At 38.9% G+C, this 24,197-nt stretch overlaps 2 protein-coding genes across 12 annotated transcripts in view; one reads left to right on the top strand and one right to left on the bottom strand.

Annotated features, from left to right (window-relative positions):
• The window catches only part of LOC106958016 (type I inositol 3,4-bisphosphate 4-phosphatase-like), a 36,324-nt gene extending 24,010 nt beyond the window's left edge, over window positions 1-12,314 (bottom strand). For all 11 annotated transcript variants that reach the window (XM_015049673.1, XM_015049676.1, XM_015049678.1 and 8 more), the window contains exons 1-8: window positions 12,166-12,314; window positions 5,888-5,983; window positions 2,198-2,435; window positions 2,036-2,080; window positions 1,828-1,946; window positions 535-651; window positions 372-451; window positions 92-203 (exon numbers count right to left, since the gene is read on the bottom strand). In XM_015049673.1, coding sequence (XP_014905159.1) covers window positions 92-203; window positions 372-451; window positions 535-651; window positions 1,828-1,946; window positions 2,036-2,080; window positions 2,198-2,303 — 579 coding nt within the window. In that variant the 5' untranslated portion in view covers window positions 2,304-2,435; window positions 5,888-5,983; window positions 12,166-12,314. The remainder of the gene's footprint in view (window positions 1-91; window positions 204-371; window positions 452-534; window positions 652-1,827; window positions 1,947-2,035; window positions 2,081-2,197; window positions 2,436-5,887; window positions 5,984-12,165) is intronic.
• A 1,596-nt stretch (window positions 12,315-13,910) lies between these two features.
• LOC106958013 (sodium/hydrogen exchanger 2-like) lies at window positions 13,911-23,088 on the top strand. The gene is given in 14 exon segments (XM_015049662.1): window positions 13,911-14,407; window positions 14,486-14,811; window positions 14,915-15,052; window positions 16,272-16,522; window positions 18,245-18,462; window positions 18,549-18,748; window positions 18,917-19,006; window positions 19,097-19,148; window positions 19,151-19,166; window positions 19,240-19,407; window positions 19,779-19,884; window positions 20,644-20,760; window positions 20,880-20,973; window positions 21,065-23,088. Coding segments are annotated over 14 exon segments (2,478 nt in total). The 5' UTR covers window positions 13,911-14,118; the 3' UTR covers window positions 21,478-23,088.
• The last annotated feature ends 1,109 nt before the right edge of the window (window positions 23,089-24,197 follow it).

Genomic DNA, 24,197 nt, shown 5'->3' with positions numbered 1-24,197 from the left:
ATATATATATATATATATATATATAGAGGTCTTACCCTAGTGTGTAAGGAGAAGAAAATGACAACAAAAAGCTGATTATTTTGTTCCTTACTCGACCATTGATGCTCTCTGGCAGATTTCTAACAGACATCCTATGATCAGCCCTGTCCTCCATCTGCCATGCTGCGATGGTGACCTTCCCAACACGTTGGTTCTCTGCCGATCTGTCCATCCAAAAAGAAAAACATAAGCTGGGTTTTATTTGTAGAGTTCAGGTTAGGTTATTTTACAGGAAAACAAACTTCTATCAAAACTGCTGAACAAATGACTGAAAATATCTTAGATGCTATGTGTCCTCTATAGGATTTTAATTTCATGTGTAGGTGGTTTACCGCAGTTCAAGCTCTAATCTGTGGCCTTTCTCCTGCAGAAGTTCCTTCACAGCAAAAAGTGCAAACCCCAACATGTACATCTGAACATAAAGAGAGAGACAACAGCTCAGATTTATGTTTGGTTTTCTTAAGGTGCCACAGGTACATGACAAAAGACTCGTACCGTCCCCTGCGAGCGGTCCTTTACGTCGTACACAGCCAGTTTGACCTGCGTCTGCGGGTTGATGTTACAGTCCTGGAAAAAGGCGATGCTACTGAGGAACATGGGGTTACTGGTGCCCTGAGGGGAAACCAAGAGGACTTGTTACACAATGCTTTACAAAAAGCAGTTTTTTGTTCAGCTTAGCACTCTTGACAAGCTGATTTTAATCACTAATGGTACATATTCTTAAGGCAGTATCTGCGTAAGTCCCTTCTCCATTGTCAAGTCTCACTCCATCTGGTTAATATCTGATTTGGTTTTACCCAAGTTGGGTGGGTCTCCTGACTATGAGCAGGAACGTGGGCGGATACTCCAATGATGTCATTTTGCGTTTGTATATTTGTTTGTTGAGAGTTAACCCTGTCCAGCTGACGCTCTCTGCGCTGTTCTTCTACAGTTGATAAAAAGACTGAGATCTAAAGGTTTGACCATGTTGGAGACGGTGAGATCCAACCTGGAACTCACCATCTCGCCAACTGCTACAGTCCTGTCACAGATTCTACAGGCCAATCAACTCGTTAGCATGCAAACTTGGTACTTGGCTTGTACCAGAGGTACTATGATGACAGCTTTGCCGGAGTAAACGTTATATAGGATTGGTCCTATTATTTTATAGATCCTGAAATGTAAGATGCTCATTTACTTCAGAGAATGACAGGAGAAAACACTGCATGGAGAAAACGGCTCCAATAGTTAGCTCTGTCTACACCTTAACATATTTTTCTACTCTCTGAGTATAAAGAATGTAGTAAAAAACTAAAAAGAAAAAACAAACAGAGAAATTCTAACAAACCTGGTCAAACAGGGTCTGATTTTATCAGATGATTGGCTGGTGTAAAACACTAGAACTACATAACAATAGTTTGCTGTGACGTGCATTTTATTTTCATGCATGGATAATGATATACATCTTTTGACTGCATTATCTAAATCCAGCGGTTGAAAGCTTAAAATATTAAAAATGAAACAACACAATCTAAATAAGCTGACTAATTCAGATTACTTTGATATTAAATATCAAAATATTTAATTTTGATGGGACAAAATTAAATATATGGATTTATTTAAGTCGACCAAAATCACAACGTCAAGGTTCTCCGTTGCAGAGTGTGGCTACAAACAAAATCATCAATTGACCACGTTTGCACGTTCGTGTTTGTAGTGAGGAACAGACTAAGTCCAGATATTAACCAGTTAGAGTGAGACGTGGTGATGGAGAAGCAGCTATAAGCAGTTCCTCTGGACGGGACTGACCTCTATGACTTCGGTCTGGGCGTGTTTGGTCCAGAAGGCCTGTGGTGGGGTTGTGCAGCTCACTGCTACAAAGCTGTTTGGTTTTCGCTCCAAAGAGGGAGTGGCCAGCTCCGTGCAAGCTGGAATACACCGACAACACTTCTACAGTCACCAAGGCACAAACCAAGAGGTATTTAAGTAGTTCCTAGAAGACTGTGATAACGCTCACCAACACTGAACTCCAAAACAGGCTCGTCTGGATCCTGACTATTTCCTGGAAAATAGGAACACAGCAATATGTGACGAGGGTAAGCTGGAGTCAAACCTGCAACATTTAGACTCCAAGACAACCGATCCACAGAAGGTTTCCATAAATCCTTTGACTCCTCACCTGCGAGCGCCAGGCCAATCATCTCGCTGGAAAGCTCGAAGGTGTTGGCCCGGTACACCGACCATGGCCTCTGTGGTCGTTCTTTCCACTCTCTGCCACCGGCCATGTCGGTCCAGCAAAAGTGGGCGACAGGACGGCGGGAGCCCCAAACACACACCCTTATGAGTGCGGAAGTCCACTCCCATGTGGCGAGGCCCTGTGAAGATCCACGGTTGATCCACTGAATGCCTCACCACCTCTAATGGAACCCAGAGAGAGAAAAACAATCAGTTTTGGAGTTAACTGCTGATTCATAATGATATAACCATATATATTTGTTTACGTTTTCTGTAATTAATGTGTAAAAATGTGAGGCTCTCAATCAGACAACAGAAGCTCGGTTGAGTCTGGGTTGGCAACAGAACAATGTCTATAGAATGGCTGAAAAATAAAAATATTATGGTGTGGCAGTGGGTTAGTCAATGTCCACATTTCACTTATTTGAAAGTCTTCCATAATGATGAGAAAAGCTGATAGTCATCCAGAAAGTGTAAACAATGCAGATAAAGAGAGTTATAGTTGCTGTCTCTCTCTAAACTACAGTTTCATGGCCCTAATTAGTTTTTCCACCCACTGCTTACCCAATCTGTCGTACACTTGAGGGTTTATGAAGGAATTTCAGAACCCTAAAACGATTTAGCACAAAGACTCTCACTTTTAACAGGCTTACTTTGGGGGGGTTGGGGGTGGTTTCAGTGAGAACTTCTGTAAAAAAAAGAAATTTGTATTTCACAAGGCTTTTTTTGTCCATCCAGCACTAAATGCTCTACTCAACTTGTTTCTTATATTCCGTGTTTACATCCTTGTCTCCGTCTTTGCTTTTGGGGAAAGTTAGGAAATTCTGAACTCCCTTCTGGGAATGAGGACGTCTCACTCTCATTGTGCCGTCTTCACTGCTTCTGTCCCACTTTAATAAAAGAGCAATTAGCCTATTTGGATGAAAGCTGTGAACACAGGGGACAGTAGGCGGCTCCAATGGAGAGATTCACTGGTCTACTTTAACATCGCGCACAGAAAGAGAGACAAATTCAGCCCAAACATTAATGATTCAGGTTTAAACTAATATTAAAAATAAAATATATTAAATCAGCTTTCTGACACAAATGAGAAGTTCAACTTTCTGAAAAAGTTTCAAAGCGCTGATATACATATCTGATATCTGATAAACATATTCCGTACTGATTCAAAACAGAAGGTGGGTCTGGCCTACTTCCTGGCGTATGGGGTCCAGCACTCAAAGTGTCCCACTTTATGAACGACCCACATGTGTCAAACATCTGGAGCAGCTGGTGTCCTTCATGGACCAAAGCAAGTCGATCTGATTTCCATCCGAATTTGAATAGCGTTTACATGAGATGTTTCACACGTCCTAGCACATAAACCGTGATGATCTGACAATCTACTGTTTACAAAACAAACAACAGTTTGTTGACTTGATTTAGAGGAAGCTGAATCAATCCGTTTTCAGGATTAAGTTGCCTGACCTGAAAACGGAGTGCAAACCTGCTCGAATTTTCATGTTTTGACATGCTAAAACCACAAAAAACTTCCAGGTATGTTACTGGGTTGTCGGGTTGTAAGTAAACAAATATTAATTTTCAGTATTTTTTACAAAGAAAAACTTGAAAAGTGGCATGCACAATCCATCCATCCATCCATCCATCCATCCATTTTCTGTACACCCTTGTCCCTTAGTGGGGTCAGGAGGGGTGCTGGTGCCCATCTCCAGTTAACGTTCCGGGCGAGAGGCGGGGTCACCCTGGACAGGTCGCCAGTCTGTCGCAGCATGCATTACTACTCCTGAAGAAAAGCAATCATTGAGCATGAAACTGCAAATGTCACTTCTTATAGTTTTCATTTAACAACTGGTTTGTCCAATTTCCATAACGACCATATTTATGGAATGAACTGCAAAGAATTCAATGGTGTGAATGATTGAAATTCAGTAAAATAGACTTTTATTTTATCATACGAAAACTGTCTGAACTGATTTTTGTTGTCATTACATTTGTTGACAAAACTTGATTACGTTTCAGTTGAAACACAACTGAAGCACTGATGACCAGATGAGTGAGATCTACGGTCTGGAAGTGTTTTAGCTGGCACTGGCAGTTTTATTTCCCTGAAGTGGAACTGTGATCATGGATCAGTGAGACTGTTGGAATAAAAGCAGACGTAGCTGGAGAGTTTCCGAGGTCCTGCACTCTATCGAAAGTGTTTACAATTTAAAGAGAACAATGTGGGTAATGCTGGCAGAGGACAGGACATTAGTGTGCTTGTGTGCTACTGCAGAGATAGCTTGGCGATAAAGATAAACGCAAAAAAAAAAAAAAAGCTAGAAAGGTAGCTAGCTAGCCAGGGAATCTCAGCAGTGAGTCGCAGAACATGATGAAGATGTTTTGAGGATGCGAAGATGCCCCAAAGCCTGATTTTTCTTTAAAGACAGAAAAATTGATTGAAACTCTTCATCTTTGCCAGCACTGATGCATTTGTACTCCTTTGTTTTAAAAACCTGTGAGAATTTTCCAGTCTCTCGTCCAGCTGAAGTCACTTTTTTTTCCATTTCCAATGCCAAAAATCGTCTCGAGGGGCTTATTCGTCTCCCATTTTCGTCATCACATCATCCTAATCTATGTTTCTTCATAAATACCAACTCTATTCATTATTGCCTCTCCTCTGTATCTACAGACAGTCAAACATCTTTCTATGTTGATGTAAGGAAGGAATTAACTGCTACAGAGCAAGGATGAAGAATAGAAATGTTTATTGGTCATATCTGTAGATGAGAGTAATTTACCAGTTTGAAATGTAGTCATACAAAAAATTTATGGTGTTGCTACAAGGAATGAGGAAAAGCAACCATATAAGGCAGCTCCAAATTTAGCCAGCATGAGATCCAAGAGTGTGTACGTCTGTGAGTCACATAAACTGGGGCACACACTCACACACACTTTGTATAAACCTTAGAGAAGGCTTGTCAGAACTCCTGACACTTACAACCAATGTCTGGGGTGTGTTGTGTGGACTTTGCTCCGGTAGGACCTGGTGGAACCATGAGCAACACAAACTCAGGTCAACTATGATTATATTCACTTTGTCGTATTTCACTAAATACATTTCCTGATACAAACTAAGCAGAGGTTATTCAAGTCTATCACTACTTTGCAAGAATCTGGCAGAAGACGCCAAGCTGCCACCCTCAGATTACAGGAAGTTGGTTAGGATACTTGAGATCAGCCCAGCAAGCTTCAAGCCTGTCACGAACTCAGGCTTGTTCACAGCAGAGACAAAAGATGCTGACAGATCGTCTTTTTCCTGGACTGAAATTTGTAGGTGCCTGTATGAGGCACTAGTTCACTTCAATCCAAGCTGATTTTGATGGCTTTTCACATAAAAAAAATTATTTAGTTTGATGATCTGAAAAAAGAAGTAGAAACAGAAGAAGGGGGCTTGTAATTTGCACGACACTTTTAGGAATTTGTTTAAGGATCCCAGCAGAAAGAAGCGCCAGGCTTGTCCTTGCACTGATTTGTATAAAAGAGCAACAGCCTCTGTGAGTGTTTACAGCTTCTGTCTTTGGTTTTAAACCTCAGGCACAAAAGACAGATTCAGGGACAGACAGTGCAGTTGACCATACATGGCGAAACTCACGTTTCAATGCTTCCTCTCTCCGAGCAGCCCCGCTTTTTCTCACTCAGAGGACCGAGAACAGTTTAATAGGGCCAAATTTGGGTCTTTCCTCGATGCCTGTAAAACACAGCAGATGGAAAAATGAAAACGTGAAACAAATCGCAAACAGTTCAAAAGATTTTATTTTAAAAGAAAAGGGGAAGTAGTGATGTTGACACATGCTGTTTCACTTTTAACAAGCTGCATGCAACTAGGTCTGATTTAATCAGACTGCAAAAGACAGGGTTCCTGCAGGTTTCACCATCTCAAAATAAAGACTTTTAAAGATGTTTTTAAGACCATAATGAATGAAATTTAAGTCTGCATCACACAAGATTGTCACATATTTTGTAGTACTCTCTACATCCTCTTAGTGATAAAATTAGTGGCGTTAACCAATGTCATCCAGCCAATTGGTGATACATTTGCACTTATCCATGACAGACACAGAAGAGCTAGCTAGTTAATTAACATTTAAGCTAGCTATAATTGTTGACTGTGTGCTCTGTGACTTTGTATTTTTGTGTTTTTATGATGTAAAGCACCTTCAACCTCCTTGTCGCTTAAATGTGCTATAGAAATAAACTTGACTTGACTTAGCGAGAAGGCATGTACTAGCAGCTAGTCACCGGTAGCGCAACCACCTCAAGTCACAAAATGCAATAAAGATATTTGCACGCTACTCAACTTTTGCCTGACAGAAAAGTCCCAGGAGAAAATAAATGTTTAAAAGCTAGATTAAATTGTTCTGTCGCAACAAAATTTAAGACCTGTGATTGACGTATCTAAAGTATCTAAACATGAATTTAAGACATTTTAAGGCTTTAAATTTAGATACACAAATGTAAAACTTTCTAAGGACAATATAAAATCATCCTATAGGTTGTAGCGGGAGAAAAAGTGTTCCTTCGACAAAAGCAGACAGGAAGTGCGGATTTCTTGGAGGAATTTTATCATGAGTGAAAAGTCTCTGAAAGGTTTTTCGACTGAAGCGTTTTAGCTTAAGAACGAATCTTTATGGACCTCCCTACCTTGTACATCATCAATATTTAACATGGCAGTTGATTTTGTTTTTTCTCTCGCATTGCAACACAAACTTCTATTAATTTAAGTTTGTTAAGTAAAAGAAAAAAGGAATTCCCACAACACAATGGTGCTATAAGAGATGAAAAATAAATGAAAATTAGAATAAGAACTATGACAAAATTTGACATATTCATCTATAATTACACCTGAATCAAAATTACATTTGAAAAAAATAACTAAATCCTTATATAGTAAAAATGGTTAAATCTGTATTTTGTAAACATTAAGAAAAAAAACCCCTAACAACATCCGTTTTCTTGTCTGTTCCTTTACCTGACTGTTAAAATGCCTGTAAGTGTGAAACAATGACTCATCAAAATCATCCAGGACATATAAATTAGCCAATAATAGACCCCTCTAGGATTTTCATTGTTTTTGACGCTGGTTTTCACCACAGGACTAAAGCTGAACATAAACACTGTAAAACAAGGCTTGGCTTAGTCATCATCAGGCTGCAGGACTGAACCAAAATCAGAGATGCTCCCCCAACAGCACGTATCCACCCTCAGGGATGGGCATCAGAATGAGACATGAATAATTTCTTTATGGGGACGGAGCAGCTGTGGCCCTTTCACATGAAAATGAGCACCGGCCTAGGCCGCAGACACAAAAACACACACAGTGACGTAGCGAGCATCTCCCAGAGCCTCATCCAGTTCTCTGATTTTTTACAGTTGCTTTCACTGACTGTGCAAAGAGTGAGATAACAGAAGCATCGCTAACCGAATGTAGACCATTAAATAAAGCAACCATAAGTTTCCAGGTAAATTTCCAGGTTGTTTCTGTGTCTTTGTTGAACCATTGAACAAGAAGTGCATTGAACTTCCTACCCTTTCTTACTTCACTGGTAAGAGGACTTGACGCAACACATATTAGCCTCTCAAAGTCAGATTGTAAAACTCACAGGGACTCACAGTAGAAAAAAGACACACGTCCCTTCTGTTGTTTGTGGAGGAGAGGCTTTTGGAAGAACATTCAGTGTTTCTGACAGCAGTCACAGAGAACATGTTTAAGGTGTGGCCCGAGGCATTAACCTCACATACGCATCTGAAGTTTATCATTAATGGGAGGTCATTTGGTTGGCAGCCAGCAAAAATATTAAAATACAAAAGTGAATATTATGACAGAGCCCAAGGAAAATGCCATATCATCATCTTCTTTAGGCTGGGTTTTCAATATCGGGACATTTCTGAATGGAATTAAGCCGTACCAAGTTTGGTACCAATATCTAAAAGAGGTTTTTTTTTTTTTTAATATACAAAAGGTTCCAGCTGGAACCTTTGTGTTCACACGTTTCTGGTACACCTCAAACCATGATATGCAAGCGACATCCGCAACACAAAAATGGACGACAAAGCTGCGTCTCTCAGCCCACTGAGGCACATTTTTGCTTAAAAAATAACAAGCAGATTAGATGCTGGAGAAGATTATTGTTGTGTTCAAGTTTTGCTAAAAGAATTTAGAATAACAGCAAAGCTATTCAAGTCTAAAATAGTATCATCAACTTCAAATTCTCCAGGTAGGACCTACTAATGAGCTAAAATGGAAATGAGCCCCAACATAAGACCAGATTAAATATAAACTGCCTGATCATCACCTGTAAGATCCTCAGTCACTGCTGATCATATGGGATCAAACACAACTTGTCAGTACAGAGGAAATAATGATAAACCCAATGACTACAAGGTCCATCTATTGTTCTGATATGAAATATTCCAAGAATTTTCTCTTTGTAAGATTGGCAGCCATCTTTAAAGTTTTGCACATATGCAGAAACTTTATTGTGTTGAGTAGATTGAAAATTACCTCATAACCTTTCCCAGATTGACGGGCAGCAACAATTGCTTTACAAGTCCAATGGAACATTGTGTTTGTATTGTGAGACTTCACTTAAGAGAGTAGAACTCACAGCAGAACCTCCTTGAAAGCAGAAGTGAGCCAAGAGGGTCAACTTACAAAACTCTTTGAAAGGACACCACACCAACTTCTTGCAGTGTCAGAAAAACAAGCAGTGGACGCACAAACAACAACAAAAAGCTTTCAGATCCTAAAGAATGCATCGTCTATCCACGTCTGTGCTTCCGTTTTGAGTCCGGTCACCATTTGTATCACGTCTTTCCCAACAAGGCTGCATTGGTCTATTAGCAAACAGTGTGACGATGCGTTTCCCCTCACATCCTCCTAACATTGCAGCACAAATCTGCAGCCAATGTACGCATGACATCAGCTTTCCAGTGCAGAACGGTCTGCAGCCTCGGGGTGTAAACAAACTCACGCTGCAGATGCTGTCACGAAGCGGCAGCCACAAGTGCACAGGCACTCATCCATTTCCTTTGCTGCACTTTTAATACTCACTCTGACTGCTTGATCCAGTTAACACTTTGTCGACCGCAGCGGATGTCCCACATTTGGCGCCGTGACCGGATCAACAAGAAGTGCAAAGTGCAAAGAACAGAAATGACTGGAAAACACGGTTACCCACTTATCATTTCTGATATTTATGTGGATTAGAGGAGCAAGAGATATGTAGGGGACGGTTTTGGTCAATGGAGGTGTTCCAAACTGCAAACAAAGTTCAAGCCATGAACTGCAGACCGCACAACATGAGCAACACTGTCCACACTGGAAAAAAGGTTTCAGAAAGAACAACCAAGGAATAAGTCTGTGCTCCAACTTCACCTTCAAGCGAAGGACTCCACTCCAGGCCATGAAACCAACTGATTTAAATGAGCTTTACAATTCATACCAGAAAGAGCGGTCACATGTCCAGACAGAATAATCTATTTGACCCTGTACGTATAATTTTTGGAACTGTGTCAATTGAAGAAAATCCACCTTAACTCCTCCTACACTCAACTGTTGACAGACACTGGATGAAAGGAGAACGAACACTGACCTCTAGTATTTTAATATCGAAACACAAATCGGTTTTCAGCTGCTCTTTCTCACCGTCTCAAGATGCTTTTCAAGAGTGCTCACCGCGCAGGAAACCCCGTCACGCCCCACATCACTCTGCGACAGCTGTTCAACATGAAGAAGCGCAGCGAGATGGCTGCTAAGCCCGAGCTGCCGGCTACACGGCGGAGCGCTGATGTGTCTTTAACCTCCCCCGGAGTTCATCAATATTAAAGAGACCGTTACGTGAGAACAGCCGGTATCTGCAGCAGACCACATATGTGCTCACAAATTAGAGGCGCTGATGTTCAGGAGGTTCTGCAGCTTTAAAGTGCTCAGAAGAAGAGCAATTCAGTTTAAAATAGATGTAAAGCTGCTGTGGCTTTTAGCTCTGACTCATGTTTGAATTTTTTTGTATTTTATCTTCCACTTTGCTTTTACTGAGCTAAAGAACGAGGACATTCACATTTCAGTGTTCCTAAGATAACTGAAATCAACTCCATTTTAGTTCATGTGAAGCAAATTAAAGGCTTAATTAATCTTGTTATGTGACCTTTACACGACATATTTGATAAAGATTTGTCTCCTCGTTAGATAAGCTGTGTTCTCCCAGCTCCCAAGCATCCAGACGACCCTGCAGGCTGCAGGCATGCGCTGGTAACTACCCACACATGGGGGAAGATGATGCACAGAAGCAGAGGAGCGTGGATCAACAGGCTCCCTGCTCACAGCTGATTGGACGGGTTTGATGAGTCACGACGAGCACATGGCGTCGACGAAAAAAACTAAGCTTAAACAAAACAAAAAAAGCACTACAGTCCACCAGAGATGCTCAGATGCAGTCGGTGATAAATTCTCAAGATAATCTCAAGGGACTCCTTGAGATTATCTCAAGGGAGATAATCAAGGGAGATCAATTTTAAAATTGTTAGATATTTCTGAGAATTTTCTGACTCTAAGTAGGTTCTAAAGTGTAGTTGCTGCGACAGAATCATTGGTTGTAGAATTATTTAGCCGTCATTTGCTCCCAAAACAAGATTCAGGTCCAATTATTATCTAAATAAGTCCAGATCCCAAAGGGAACAACAAAATGGTCCATATAATAAATAATCTCCAGTCACTCATCAAATCAATTTCAAAATTGCTTGTTCTTTCATCTTGATTTCTTTATTTTATTTTTTTTTTTATAAATATATATATATATATATATATATATATATATATATATATATATATATATATATATATATATATATATATAATATTTTAAACAGAAAATGGAGTAAAGCCTGACAACCCAAACATTTTATACTTCACTATACACCTTTTTTTAGTCCATACTTATCCAGACCTGGACAGCAAATTCTATACTTTTCATCTAAAATACTAAGATCCCTAAAATCCCTAAAGTACTAAGATTCAACCTAAACATTTTATTTTTTTAATGAAGCTACAGAAAAGTTGGCTTTCGTGGTGCTCTTGTTCTCAGCAGTTCGCTTCAAGTAAATCAGATTGTTAAACCCCGAAAAATGGAAGACAGAAAACACTCTGGGTGCACATATGCTCTTCGACACTGGCTCTACATTTTCGAACCACCTAAACTCATCCCAGTCGCGGTAAAAGGCCTCGTTTTGAAGCCGAGTAGTATCCTCATCTCCTCCACACCACTGACCTTCACTCCTTCGGAGTGAAACTAAAAAGCAGCAGGACCACAGTGAGCTGTCAGGAACACATGTGTTTACATTCGCCAGCCAGTCAGCATCCACACAGGGTATACTGTAGCGCGCGCACACACGCGCGTTCTAAGCAGGTTTCCATTACATCTCTTTAGATGCTAAGATGCAATGCAAAAAGCATGCACTGCAATGATACAGCCGAAAATATGACTCATTTACAAACACAGCCTTGAAGATACATTGTTTCTTAATAAAGTTACATAACTACGCAGCTCAGAAATAAATCACTTAAATTCAAAAGACTTCCCCCGTAAAGAAGGTTAGTAGTCCTCTGCCATATTAAAACAAAATTCCAGTTTCTTATACAGTCATACTGCGCATATTGCTAACCCGGTGTATTATTAGATTTTAGTAGATAAGACATATGCAGGGTTTACGCCAAAAGAATACCAATGGGCAGAAATTAACTCCTTCCGTTAAAGAACTTATCCCCAGCATTATAAGCAGTATCGCCTGTGGGTAGTTCGCTTCCCACAGACGATAAAAAACCCCCGCTATTCCACAACTTCAGGTTAAAAAAACATACATGTAGCAGCAACATACCAGTTTGGTTCCCTTAACTGCATAGAAAAACCGGTTAGCGCCAAGAAACACGACAACCGTCTGAAAGTGAGTGTCCGTAAACTGCAGCAGTTTCTCTATGTCTCCTTCTGCACGTCACCCAAACCGCAGCAGTGACTGCCTTTAGCCACGCCCCTTGTGTCAAGAACAGCCAGACGTCATTGCGTATCTTACGCAGCGCGTTCAGTTTTTACTGGATAAAAATATAAAAAAAAATAAAACAAAATTTGGTCTTTTTTAGGCTTATAAAAAAATACTGCCTATTTCAGGTATTTTGATTTAGAAAAGTCTGGTTAATAATTTTGAAATACTTTAAGACAAGGGGAAAAAAGAATAAACATGACATGTTAAAATGAAAGTGCACATATTTTGTCATTAACTTGTGACATTTGGTTAACTGTTCATTATAAAAGGCTAGTTTTGTAGTAATAATTTATCTATTTTAGTATTTCAACATAGGAAAACAGTCAAACAAATGTACATGTATTTTGAGCAGTATTCAACCACTTTTCAGTTTTTGTTTTTTTGTCACATTTAAATTTTCAGATCACCAAACAAATGCTATCAGACAAAGGAAACATGACTTCACACAATAAACTGTTTTCAAACAATGATTTTAGTTATTAGGAAGGAAATCCAAATTAAAATGTTGAAAAAGTAAAACATTCAACATCTGGGAACAAAACTGCCATTTTGTAACACCAGCAATAACTCTGTACACTCCTTCAGAGGAATTTTCCATTCTTCTACATAAAATTGTTTTAATTCTAGAGTTCCCAGGGATTGAAAGTCTGTTTAAAATCAGGCATCCCATCTCACATAGATGGGATGCCATCTAGACTTCGATTAAGATGTTTCATTTCACGAGTCATTCAGAGCTAGACTTTTTGAATAGCTTTCCTCAACCCATTCCCATCATAAATACAATTGGCCATTGAAAACAACTTTCTATTTGGGTTAAATTTGGGTAAAAAATTTTTATTAACATATTATATTGATATTTTAGAAGACAATGCAAAGCAAAAGAAGAAGTCTGAAAGCAGTAAAATATTTTTCACATTGCTGTAGCTAGCTTGTATTAGTTTCCTAACTGGTTCTACCTGTTTAGGGAAGTCTAAGCAATTCAACAGGTAGTAAATCACCTGTTAGGTTGAATCAAGAAATCCAGCGAATATCTTTGTTAATTTTGTTAGTTATATCTTTTATCTACCCAATAGGTTAACCTGTTCTTGGTACAGCAGCTAGTATATTACAAACACTCAGAAACCTGCCACTTGTTTCTTAATCATTTTATTTACATTTTTGTGGTTTCATGTGAGGAAAGTGCTTTATCTATCACATAAAATATTGCTTTACATTAACTTGTAACAGTCACAATATCGTAGTACGTCATATTAACCTGTATCAGTCACATTAAAATGGGAAATCCATGTCAGTCAGTGAATCACAGAATTGTGCTCTGCTCCCATCATGTGGATTTTATAAGGTACTGCAGATCCCCCGCACAAGTTTTTTTTTAGGTGAGTCTTATTTTCTGAGTCCCAGCCATTCATCCGTGGGAGTGTTTGTTAACCGAGACAGCAAAAGGGTTTGACTCGATGACATCATGCCAATAACAGTGATTCTTTTACATCTTCATGTTATTTTCAACATGTAGCTCCACCCAGTAGGTGTAGTAGGGCAAACAGATGAAACAGGTTCAGCAACAGTCGGAACCAGATTTCTACCTCAGTTCTGATCCTTGTGACACTATGGAAGAAGGGATTTTTTTCCACCTTAGTTTTGAGCAAAACTCCTACACTTAATGAAACTAGGTCTGCACAGGAGTGATCCAAGACCTGCACAAGATCTAGGCCATCAAAAAGCTTCTTACCCCATTTTTAAGATTCATTTAAATGGTTTTGGAAGACTTTTGAGCCACTCTGACTTTTAAAAATGGAGAGATGTACTTTATCGAGGATGAGAACTAATAGTGGAGTCATCTGCATGATTTTTGTGCTCTTTCTTTGCTGCACTACTGGAAAATGCAAACTCGAGGAAACAAAACCAACAAACTCAGTAAGCCTTGACACTGTCAAACCTCATCCAAATGACATTGGGGAACCTCAGCCTTATCCAGAGGAGGAGCAGGGCAAACTTCCTGTGTTTACAATGAACTACAGTCGGATCCAAATCCCATTTGAATTTACTTTATGGGTACTGCTGGCTTCTTTTTCCAAAATTGGTAGGTAGAAAAGCAAGTTTGACTAATTGTGGATAATCTGGAAGTCTAACCTTGAATTGCTTCATCTATTCCATTCAGGTTTCCACATCTACCAAAAAATCACAATCTGGATCCCAGAGTCATGTCTACTCATTGGCATCGGCCTTATAGTTGGGGGCATCATGTACTCTGTGAAGGAGGAACCCCCCGCCGTTCTCAGCTCCGATGTTTTCTTCCTCTACATGCTCCTACCCATTGTTTTGGATAACGGCTATTTCATGCCCACAAGGCCGTTCTTTGAAAATGTTGGGACGGTGTTGTGGTACGCTGTGGTGGGAGCGTTGTGGAACAGCATCGGCATAGGCCTCTCTCTCTTTGCCATCTGCCAATTTGAAGTGTTTGACCTTCAAGACATTAATCTGCAGGTCAGTCATGAAACCCTTCCGGTGTCTATCAGCGTCTAACATACTTAAAATAGTTGGTGCATATGTGCTTATGGGTCTTCTTTGTCTGCTCATATTACTGCAGGAGAACTTGCTTTTTGCCTCAATCATCTCTGCTGTGGACCCTGTGGCAGTTCTTAACGTGTTTGAAGATGTTGGAGTCAATGAGCAGATCTACATAGTTATTTTTGGAGAGGGTCTCTTTAGTGATGCCGTCACGGTGGTGAGTAACGGTGCTGTGAGACAGTTTGAGTTGCTAATTTTCAGTCAGAGTGTAAACTTGTTAGGTCAGATGGTTCAGATTAATTTAGGACTATGACCCTGTGACAACCCAGCTTCCTTGTGAGGTCAACATGTAACAGTGTAGGTGTGTAAACTAAGGGATATTGACATATAGAAGCTCACTTTACAGTTCACTGTAGAGTTTTTTTAATCATAACTTTTTGTTTTTCTGTGGTAAAAACATGATGTTACACAAAGGCCCTCGTTTGAAACGGGAAAGGGGAGAGAACATGTAATGTAAATAAGACTAATGTAACACATTTAAATAAGTTCAGTAGAGATACAAAGTTCTACAAGACCCCAATGTTTCTTTGCTACCACACAGTAACAGGAAGGTAAGGGAAGTAAAACAAAAAACAAGAACCCTGCTGCAGGGTTTCTACAAATTTATTTCCAATTTTCAAACTATAATTTTAAAGATTTTCTGGATCTTTGAGTGCAAAAGAAATAATTTAGTTGCATTTATAATTCATTGTAAAATTATATACATATAATCCCCTGACCCCCACAAAACTAAGGTTAGCTAGTTTAAAATCCAACTTTTTAGTAAATGACAATTATTAACACTAAAATTTAGTAGCCAAGGAGCGTTTTTTTCCGTAAAAACCGAAAAAATACATGTAGAGGAGAGTGTTATCTAAAAAACCCACTAGTAAATGGAATAATTTTGTCCATAAAGAAAATTATTAAAATTTAGATGTGATTAAAAGAAAGAAACATTTGGCCAAATCAACACAGAATTGATTCTTTGGGCTTAAAAATCTAATTAGCAGGTTGTCCTGTAAGGCAAATAAAAACAAATAAATCCAAAACTGTTTTTATGCATGACATATCCTCCAAAGTGACTCAGAGGAAAACCTCCTAATCTGCCTGACCGTCAGTTTCTTCTGTGATGTGAAGCCGCCTCTGTAACAATACCGACTGTTTCAGTTGAGTTTCATTTGAAAGCCAAGTTTCATTCAAGCCCTGCTGGCACATTGTTTACAACATTCTCAAGCAGACAAAATATGTTTATTTTTCTAATCAAAAGTTCTTTGATTAGAACACAAAGATTCAACATAATTAGGCTAATATCTCGTCTTGTTTGGCTTTTTGAAATCTTTCTTATGACAGTAAAACAGTAGTTGTCCAGTAATGTGCTTCGTTTTCTGCCGCTTCAGGTCCTCTACAGCATGTTTGCCTTTCTGGCCAACATGCCAGCCATTGACTCTATAGATGTGTTCCTGGGCGTGGCCAGATTTTTTGTGGTGGGAATTGGAGGGGTCCTTTTCGGCCTCCTATTTGGCTTCATGGCGGCGTTCACCTCCCGCTTCACCAGCAGGGTGCAGGAGATCGAGCCCCTGTTCGTCTTCATGTTCAGCTACCTGGCCTACCTGGTGGCAGAGCTGTTTGCCATCTCCAGCGTCATGGCGTAAGTTCGCTGCTTAATCACTGCAAACCTGTCAAACCTGATGACAGTCAGATTCAAATTTTGTTTTTTTCCATCTCCAAAGCCAAAACTGAAACACTACTTTTGTTATATATTCTGGGGTTGTTGTTTTTTTTTTTTCACTCTTTAAGGCCTGAATATTCATTACTACCAGAGGAAATGGCATTTATCTTTGTATGCTGTGGATCTTGATCTGTAAATCTGACTGAACATAACATCTTTATGGATGTTGCCTTGTTTTTTTTTCCACTTACAGCCCTCTCACGAGGGCTTCTTTCCGCCTTCCTTCAGCATTACAAGACAAACTTGTTCTTCCACAAAACTTTCCAACCTCAGGAGGCGATGGGTAGTCAAGATTTGACTACATTCTGGACAGACAGAAACTACTCTGGCTCCTAAAAGTTCATGCACCCTTCTAAAGGCATATAAAAAGAAGGCCATAATAAATGATTTCAAATTATTTATCTTGTACAGTTCAACTGAAAAACAAACAAATCTGCGAGAGGATGAGTCTTGTCCTATAGATATAAAGGCTTTTATGATCAATTTGCCACTAAAATGAGTGAGGTGCAACAAAATATAATCACTACAATGTATTTGTTTATGAATAATAATAAGAAACAATTGATATGGTTAGAATTTAAAACAAATTTAAAATAGAAGTATGACGGTACAGCGTAACACAGACGTGCCAACTTATCAACTTGCACCCTCTAGTGACCAAAAAGAAGAACATATCAAGTCGGTTTTTCACACCACCCTAGCTGAGAGTTTTTGGCAGTAACTGATGAACAAACTGAAAATTATAGAGGTTTAGGGGAGACAAAATTAAATGAATATACAAAGAAATACATCAGTGAAAATCTTGCATTAGTTGATTATCATAAAACAATTAAAACATAATTTAATAGCATCATGAAATTATGACGTGTAATTAAATCTACCTATTGAAATATTTTTTTAAAGAAAATGTATTTAAAAATATATTTAATTATTTTACTGTATATTTATTTATTTCATGGCTCATAATGGTCCTTGCACAGAAATAAACACACAGTGAAACAATGCATTTTGAGTGAAATGTATTTAATAACTTAAATTTAATTATGAGTTAAGACTTTACAGGTCTTCCTTAATTTTTAGCTTTGAGTATATGATCAGACAGAGGAGTGGCAAAAGCAAACGAGGTGGATTAGTAGTGCTCGCCAAAAATTTATGGCGGCATCCAGGGCATGTTACTGTGGAACATTGCCTCTGCTGGCCTGAAATTTAACTGTTAGCATGTCATGAAGGTCATGAGACTGTCAGGCAGTCTTCAGTCAGAGGTCTCTTTGGATTTGTTGATGGACTGTCTGCTACCGGAGATCCCTCCAGCCAGCCACGACTTATTGAAGATACTGAGATTATATGAGTTATAAAATTAAATTTCCTTTTATGAAGAATTTTTGAATTGAACTGAAATCAAAAAGCAAATTCAAGGAACTAAAACCTTATAATGGCTTTCAAAGTCATTACCATGTCCTTAACATTAGATCTAAAATGTGCCAACATTGCAGGGACTTTAAAATTGAAGTAAGGGGAGATCTTTTTTGTTTTTGTCCTAATCTCTTCTGCAGCTTAGAAAAGAATGTGCGTGAACTGAAATTGAAATATTGGTCAAGATTTTTGATGTTGTAAACTGCTTTTCTTTTATCATTCATACAGCATCATCATATGCGCCATAACGATGAAGTACTACGTGGAGGAAAATGTTTCCCAGAGATCCTGCACCACCATTCGCCACGTTGTCAAGATGCTGGCTACCATCTCTGAGACGCTCATCTTCTTCTTCTTGGGTGTGGTTACCATAACAACTGTCCATGAGTGGAACTGGGCCTACATCCTGTTCACGCTGCTCTTTGCCTTCCTGTGGAGAGGACTCGGTGAGGAGCTTTGTCACTCTTTCCAGAACTTTGTCAAATTCAAAATAATCAGGGTGATTGATCATTTGGTAACTCCTCCTTTGAAGGAATTCTGGTGCTGACCCAGATCATCAACCCGTTCCGGACTATCCAGTTCAATTTAAAGGACCAGTTTGGCTTGGCGTACGGAGGCCTGAGAGGAGCAATCTGCTTCGCTTTGGTCTTCACTCTGGGGGACACAATTAATAGAAGAAACCTGTTTGTCACGGCTTCAGTCGCCATCATCATATTCACAGTTTTCATCCAGGTAGGCGTCTTTCATGCATGTCTGACTTATTTTGTCATTATTTTCTTTATTGACTTTTTTAGGCTTAAGCTCCTTCAGAGCTTTGCAAAAGTCTTCGTATTTCTTGAAACAAATCCACTTTTTGCAGATTCTTTCCGTTACTTCGGTTTTATCTCATGTCTCATGTAGGGCATCAGCATCCGCCCCATAGTTGAGTATATAAAGATCAGAAGGACCAACAAAGATCTTAATACTATTAATGTAGAGATTCATACCAGGGTGAGTAGCAGATTTCATCGTCTCTTATTGTTGTGTTTTCGTAAAATGGGACACCAATTATGAAACGTTATTTTTTCAATATTTTTCTAGACAATGGAGCACCTTCTTTGTGGCATTGACGACTTGTGTGGACAGTGGGGTCACTATACTGGAAAGACAAGTAGGGATTCTTTTAAAATGTGAACCATCCAAAAATGTACCTGAAAAAGAATTGAACTATTTTTCTGTGAAAGGTTTAAAAGGTTCAACGATCGCTTTTTGAGACGCATCCTGCTGCGAGACAGGAAAGCCGAGTCGAGTATAGTATCTATGTACAAGAAGCTGGAGCTTCAAAATGCCATTGAGCTACTGGACACAACGATGGGAGACATCAGCGCAGCTCCATCTCTTCTTTCCCTACAGTACGTCAGTGTATTTTCTACTCATTTACCAAAGTGTAGTTTCTCTGGGGCATTCTTAATTGATAGCAAACGCACCTATGTACCCAGAGAAAAGAGCTGATTAAGACAAATAATGACTGCAGATGTTGTTTTCCAGTAACAAGTTCAAAACTGGACAATACAGCGATGTCTAATTCAATAAAACAGTAGACAAAAACATTTAAGCAAGTCTTCGAAACGGTATAATCAATTTTCTAATGAGTCCATCAACTGAATGTTCATACCAAATCTGATTTCACTGCAAGCTTTTGTCCATCTAGAGGGAAGCTGCCATGCTATTTGTCCATCTTGATAATAGTAATAGACTGTCTATTGTTTCATCTTGATCTTAGAGATGAGAAGAAGGAGGCATCTCGGCCAAAGAAGAAGTTCAAGGCTACTGACATTAGGAAAATGCATGACATCCTGTCTAAGAACATGTACAGAATTCGACAAAGGGTAACAATCATATTTCATAGATAAATGTTTCCACACTCTCAAAAATACTCTTCTGCGTTCTGGAATAATTAATTTTACACCAGTTTTATACAACTAACTTTATTCATATGTGCCAGGGCATCCTCTGAAAGGACGTGGATATTCTGTTACAAAGGAAATAAAGCTGTAGTGGAACTGGGAAGGACAGATGTGTCCAGTGAAAATGAGGAAAAGTACTAGTGTAACCTTTGAAAAAAAGGACGAGATTTGGACAAGGACTGGGGTATCCAGAAAAAGTAGGGATAAAAACCAGGATATCTGGTGAAAATGTGAACAAGGACTGGGGTATTTGGCAAAAAGAACTAGTGTATCTTTTGTACCAAGAAATTTGTGACAAGGGACAAGGACTGTAACATGTGGTAACAGTACTAAGGTATCCTTTGTTCTGGGGACAAGGAGTGGGGTATCTGATGAGAGGGACAAGTAAAAATAGGGACAAGGATGGGGTATTTATTTAAACTGAGAACAAATTACCAGGGTATCTGTTGAAAATTGGAACAAGGTCTAGGGTATTGCATGAAAATTGGAACAAAACAAATTTAAATCTCAGGAGTGGACGATGGTATTCAATTAGAAATTTTATGGATGGATCATCTCGTTTGATGATCTGTCAATAACTCAAAAGCCATTAAATTTTTAAACTTGTGCATTATTTTTTCTTAATGTCTAAATGTTAATCCCTGTCTTTATATTGAAAATATAACCAATTCTGTTTTCCAGACCACGGCTTTCACCAGCAAATACAGTCTACCAGATGACAGCCAAACCAGAGAGATTCTGATTCGCCGCCATGCAAGCATCCGACGCAGCCTCCGTGCTGAGAATTTCCGTGAACAGGTTTAGGTCTTTTTCTTTGCTCCTTTTTAACTTTTGTATTTCTCTAAAGAGGAAAGTAGAGAAAACAAAATAGTAAATTATATTTTCTCCTTTATCCTTCTGTCTTTTGCCTCCTGTAGCCAGCACAGAACATCTCCAAGTCTCTGAGGTACTACTCCCTCCAACCTGGTGGTAATCTGGATTCTGCTTTACCTCTCAGAAGACGAAGTCATGGTGAGCAGGATCTCCTTTTGAATTCCTTTGATTAGCTATGGTACATAAGCATGCAAATTCTCCCACTTGCTGATTATTTGTTTGCCATTAGCTATTCCTGAGGTGGATCGCTTGCGGTCATCTGGTGTGTCTCCACGCTCCTCATCCCGCTCGCTAATTCCAATGAGCAAACTGAACACAATTGAAGAAAAAAGAAGTCCAGTGGAGGCATCAGTTGCCTCCACACACCCTCTGGAACCATCTTCTACAGAAGACCACCTGGATGAGGTGTTTACAGGCTCGAGGGTAAGAGGACGTAGAGCCCCTGTTCCCGCAGCGAGGAGACGTGGCCAAAATCGGGTTGATGAAGATGAAGATGAGAATATCTCTGAAAGTCAAGGGGAGGAACGGCATCTACCTCCTCGAGGCTGGGCCCCTGAAAACAGGGATCTTGGAGCAAATGAGGCTGGAAACTCATTACTTAGACCGTCATCGCTAAGATCCCAACGCTCATGGAGAACATGACAAACTGACCTTGTATTTTGTACACAAAGAAGTTATTTCTTTCTGATGGATGTAAAATTTGAACCTAGAAATATGGAGTAGCAGGCTTCCAATAGAGAGTGTACTGTATAATGTTCACCAGGACCCAACAATCCGTTATTTTTGTATTTGAGGACTTAATTTGGATGTATTTATTTTTACGTTTCGACTGTCCTGAGCCAACAGTGATAAAATAAATGGAATTTGTAGGTAAAGCCATTATTAATTTTTTTTTTCTTTTTAAAGTCTGCTGTTTTCTGCATTCGCACAGGATTAAAGGTTGACTAACTGAGCTCCCACACACAACAGTCCCTTATCTTAGCAAAATGTGTTCTCCCAGCCAATTCAACAGATGGCTGCATGATGTGTTTAAAGATGAGAGTGTTGGCTAAAATTAGCGAGATGCTGAAGTCGAAATTAATTTCATGAAATGAAAACGTAAAGCAGTCTTTGTCAAAGTAAAAAAAAGGGCCATTTGCTGAATGTTTTGCCAAGCTTCAGTTCTCTGCACATATTAAAATGGTATCAGAACAAATTGCAGTCAAAATAATATAGGCAGAACCAGGAAGTATGAAAAAATGACAACAAAAATTTGAAGTAATACATGGTTAACAAATTTGCTGTCTATTAATGTGGATAATTTAGCTATAAAATGAGGATTATACTCAGGAAACTGTTCTCCCGCTATGTTTTGATTAAAAAAAACAACATTTTATCCTTACAGTGGTATTTGAATTATAGCAACAAATAAGGCATAAACATTTAAAATTAACTTTTGTTATCTGAACTAAAAACCAAATAGAATTTTGATGCCCATGATGTATATTTCTGACAACACACAGATTCAGTTATCTAATCTGATGGAGTTGTTATAATACACTGCTGTATGTTCCACCATTTAACCAGTACATCTGAAACCAGGAAGAGGACCCACAGGTACTATTAAACTCAGGAAAGAGGAGTTCGAGCATTAGATGTCTTAATGTTCCCTTTTATTAGTCCACTCAACTCTTTTACGGCCCTCTGTTCTCATAAACCTTCAGAGGTAAAGCTGTACGTCTGCCCGGCAAAGCTTTAAACGTTGGGATGAATTGTTTTTACAGTTAGCAGAGGAAGCTAACTCTTACAGCTGAATCAAAGAAATTCAGCTGTATATCACAATGCGAAAAAACAGTGTCCCTTTGATATTGCATTAGTAAAGCTCTGCAATAATAGAGTTTCCACCTGAAACTGTGTGCAGTGATTTAATGTCATAACAGAGAAGAGACAAGCGTGGATTTGTTGTGGGAGGAAGCCTTGAACAGGAGACAGACGGTATCTCCTCATCTGCTGTAGGAGGCAAAACTCTAAGCTCAGCTCAGGTTTAGTGACCAATATTTCATAGGTAAAAACACACAATGACAACTGAAGATAAAAAAAATGACATAAACATGATGAAAACAGGCAAAAAGTTGGACAGAAATGGGGACATTGTTAGATCGGTTGAAAGGAGCAGGATGTGGGTCAACATGCAAGGTTGGCATCTAACATTTTTAACACGACTCCAAATGACAACAAACGGCAAAAATGAAGAGGCAGAATGTTAAGAACTATTTAAAATCTCAAACTATGCCATTTTGTATGCACACAACAGGCTCAGAAACATTGTTCACATAATAACTGACTGCTCAGCTTTCGCGTGTTTGTCCTGAATCCTTTTGCTTCTGCACGGCTGCTTTAATTAAACATGTGCCGCAGCGATTATGGCGTTTCATTATTTCATAAGAAGCAGTGCAGTATGAAATTAACTGTTTCATTGAGAAAAATCAAAGGCGGGACTTCAAATAAATGGTTTATTGAGGAACATTTTAGGCCTAAACGCGGAATAATTATGTGCTTTAGCTTTTTAAATCAATTTCTCTCTGAAGATTTTTTTCTTTTTTTCTTTTTTTTTTAACTTCAGCCAGCAAATTAAAAATTATGCATCATGTTAAGATTTGCTTCACACCAAATATCTTCTGGAAGCTTCAGCAGGTTTAATGATGGTGAACCTTTAATGGCATTTTCTCAAGCAAACACAGCAACAGAACTGAATGCAATCAATAAAATATGATCCATACACTGACAAGCATAATAACAATAACTGGCTCGCATGAGGTGGAACATAAGTGCTCTCAAGCAGTCAAGACATTAAAAACATTACTGATATAGCAGTTGGATTATTTAAAAATGATGCTTACTAAAGGTTTAAACTTTAGTGAGAAATAGGAAATATAGAAGATTAACATATATTATCTTTATTAACAAAGTACATGGTTTTTCATAGCAAAATTTGAGATGAGAGAATGAGTGTAAAAGTGTTTTGAGAGCTTTGCATCATAAAATCTCATAAGTACGTTCACACCATAAATGAAAATCTTTTTTTTAATTTCATCAGAAATATTTTCCACATCTGCTTGTGTAAAAACAACAACAACAACAAAAAAACAATAATAATAATTGAAAGTCCCAGCCTAGCTCACGTTTGAATTGGGAGTCTCTGACAGACTGAAGGTTTGAATTCTACACAATTTATTTGTATCAGTGACAGTCTGTCAAAGTAAATATCTACACGAGGAGCGTTGGATGTAAGAGCTCAAACCAAACGCCTGCAAAGTCTTCGCCTGGAGCAAATTTGCATTCTGATCAAGAAATGTCTTTGAATGTGGGAGGCACTGGCAAAC

This window comes from Poecilia latipinna, unplaced genomic scaffold (assembly GCF_001443285.1).
Source record: "Poecilia latipinna isolate Pla-1442-1.1 unplaced genomic scaffold, P_latipinna-1.0 Scaffold956, whole genome shotgun sequence".
In the NCBI taxonomy this organism is placed as follows: Eukaryota; Metazoa; Chordata; class Actinopteri; order Cyprinodontiformes; family Poeciliidae; genus Poecilia; species Poecilia latipinna.
The sequence above is the reverse complement of the archived record's forward strand: the minus strand, read 5'-3'. Positions and strand labels throughout refer to the sequence as shown.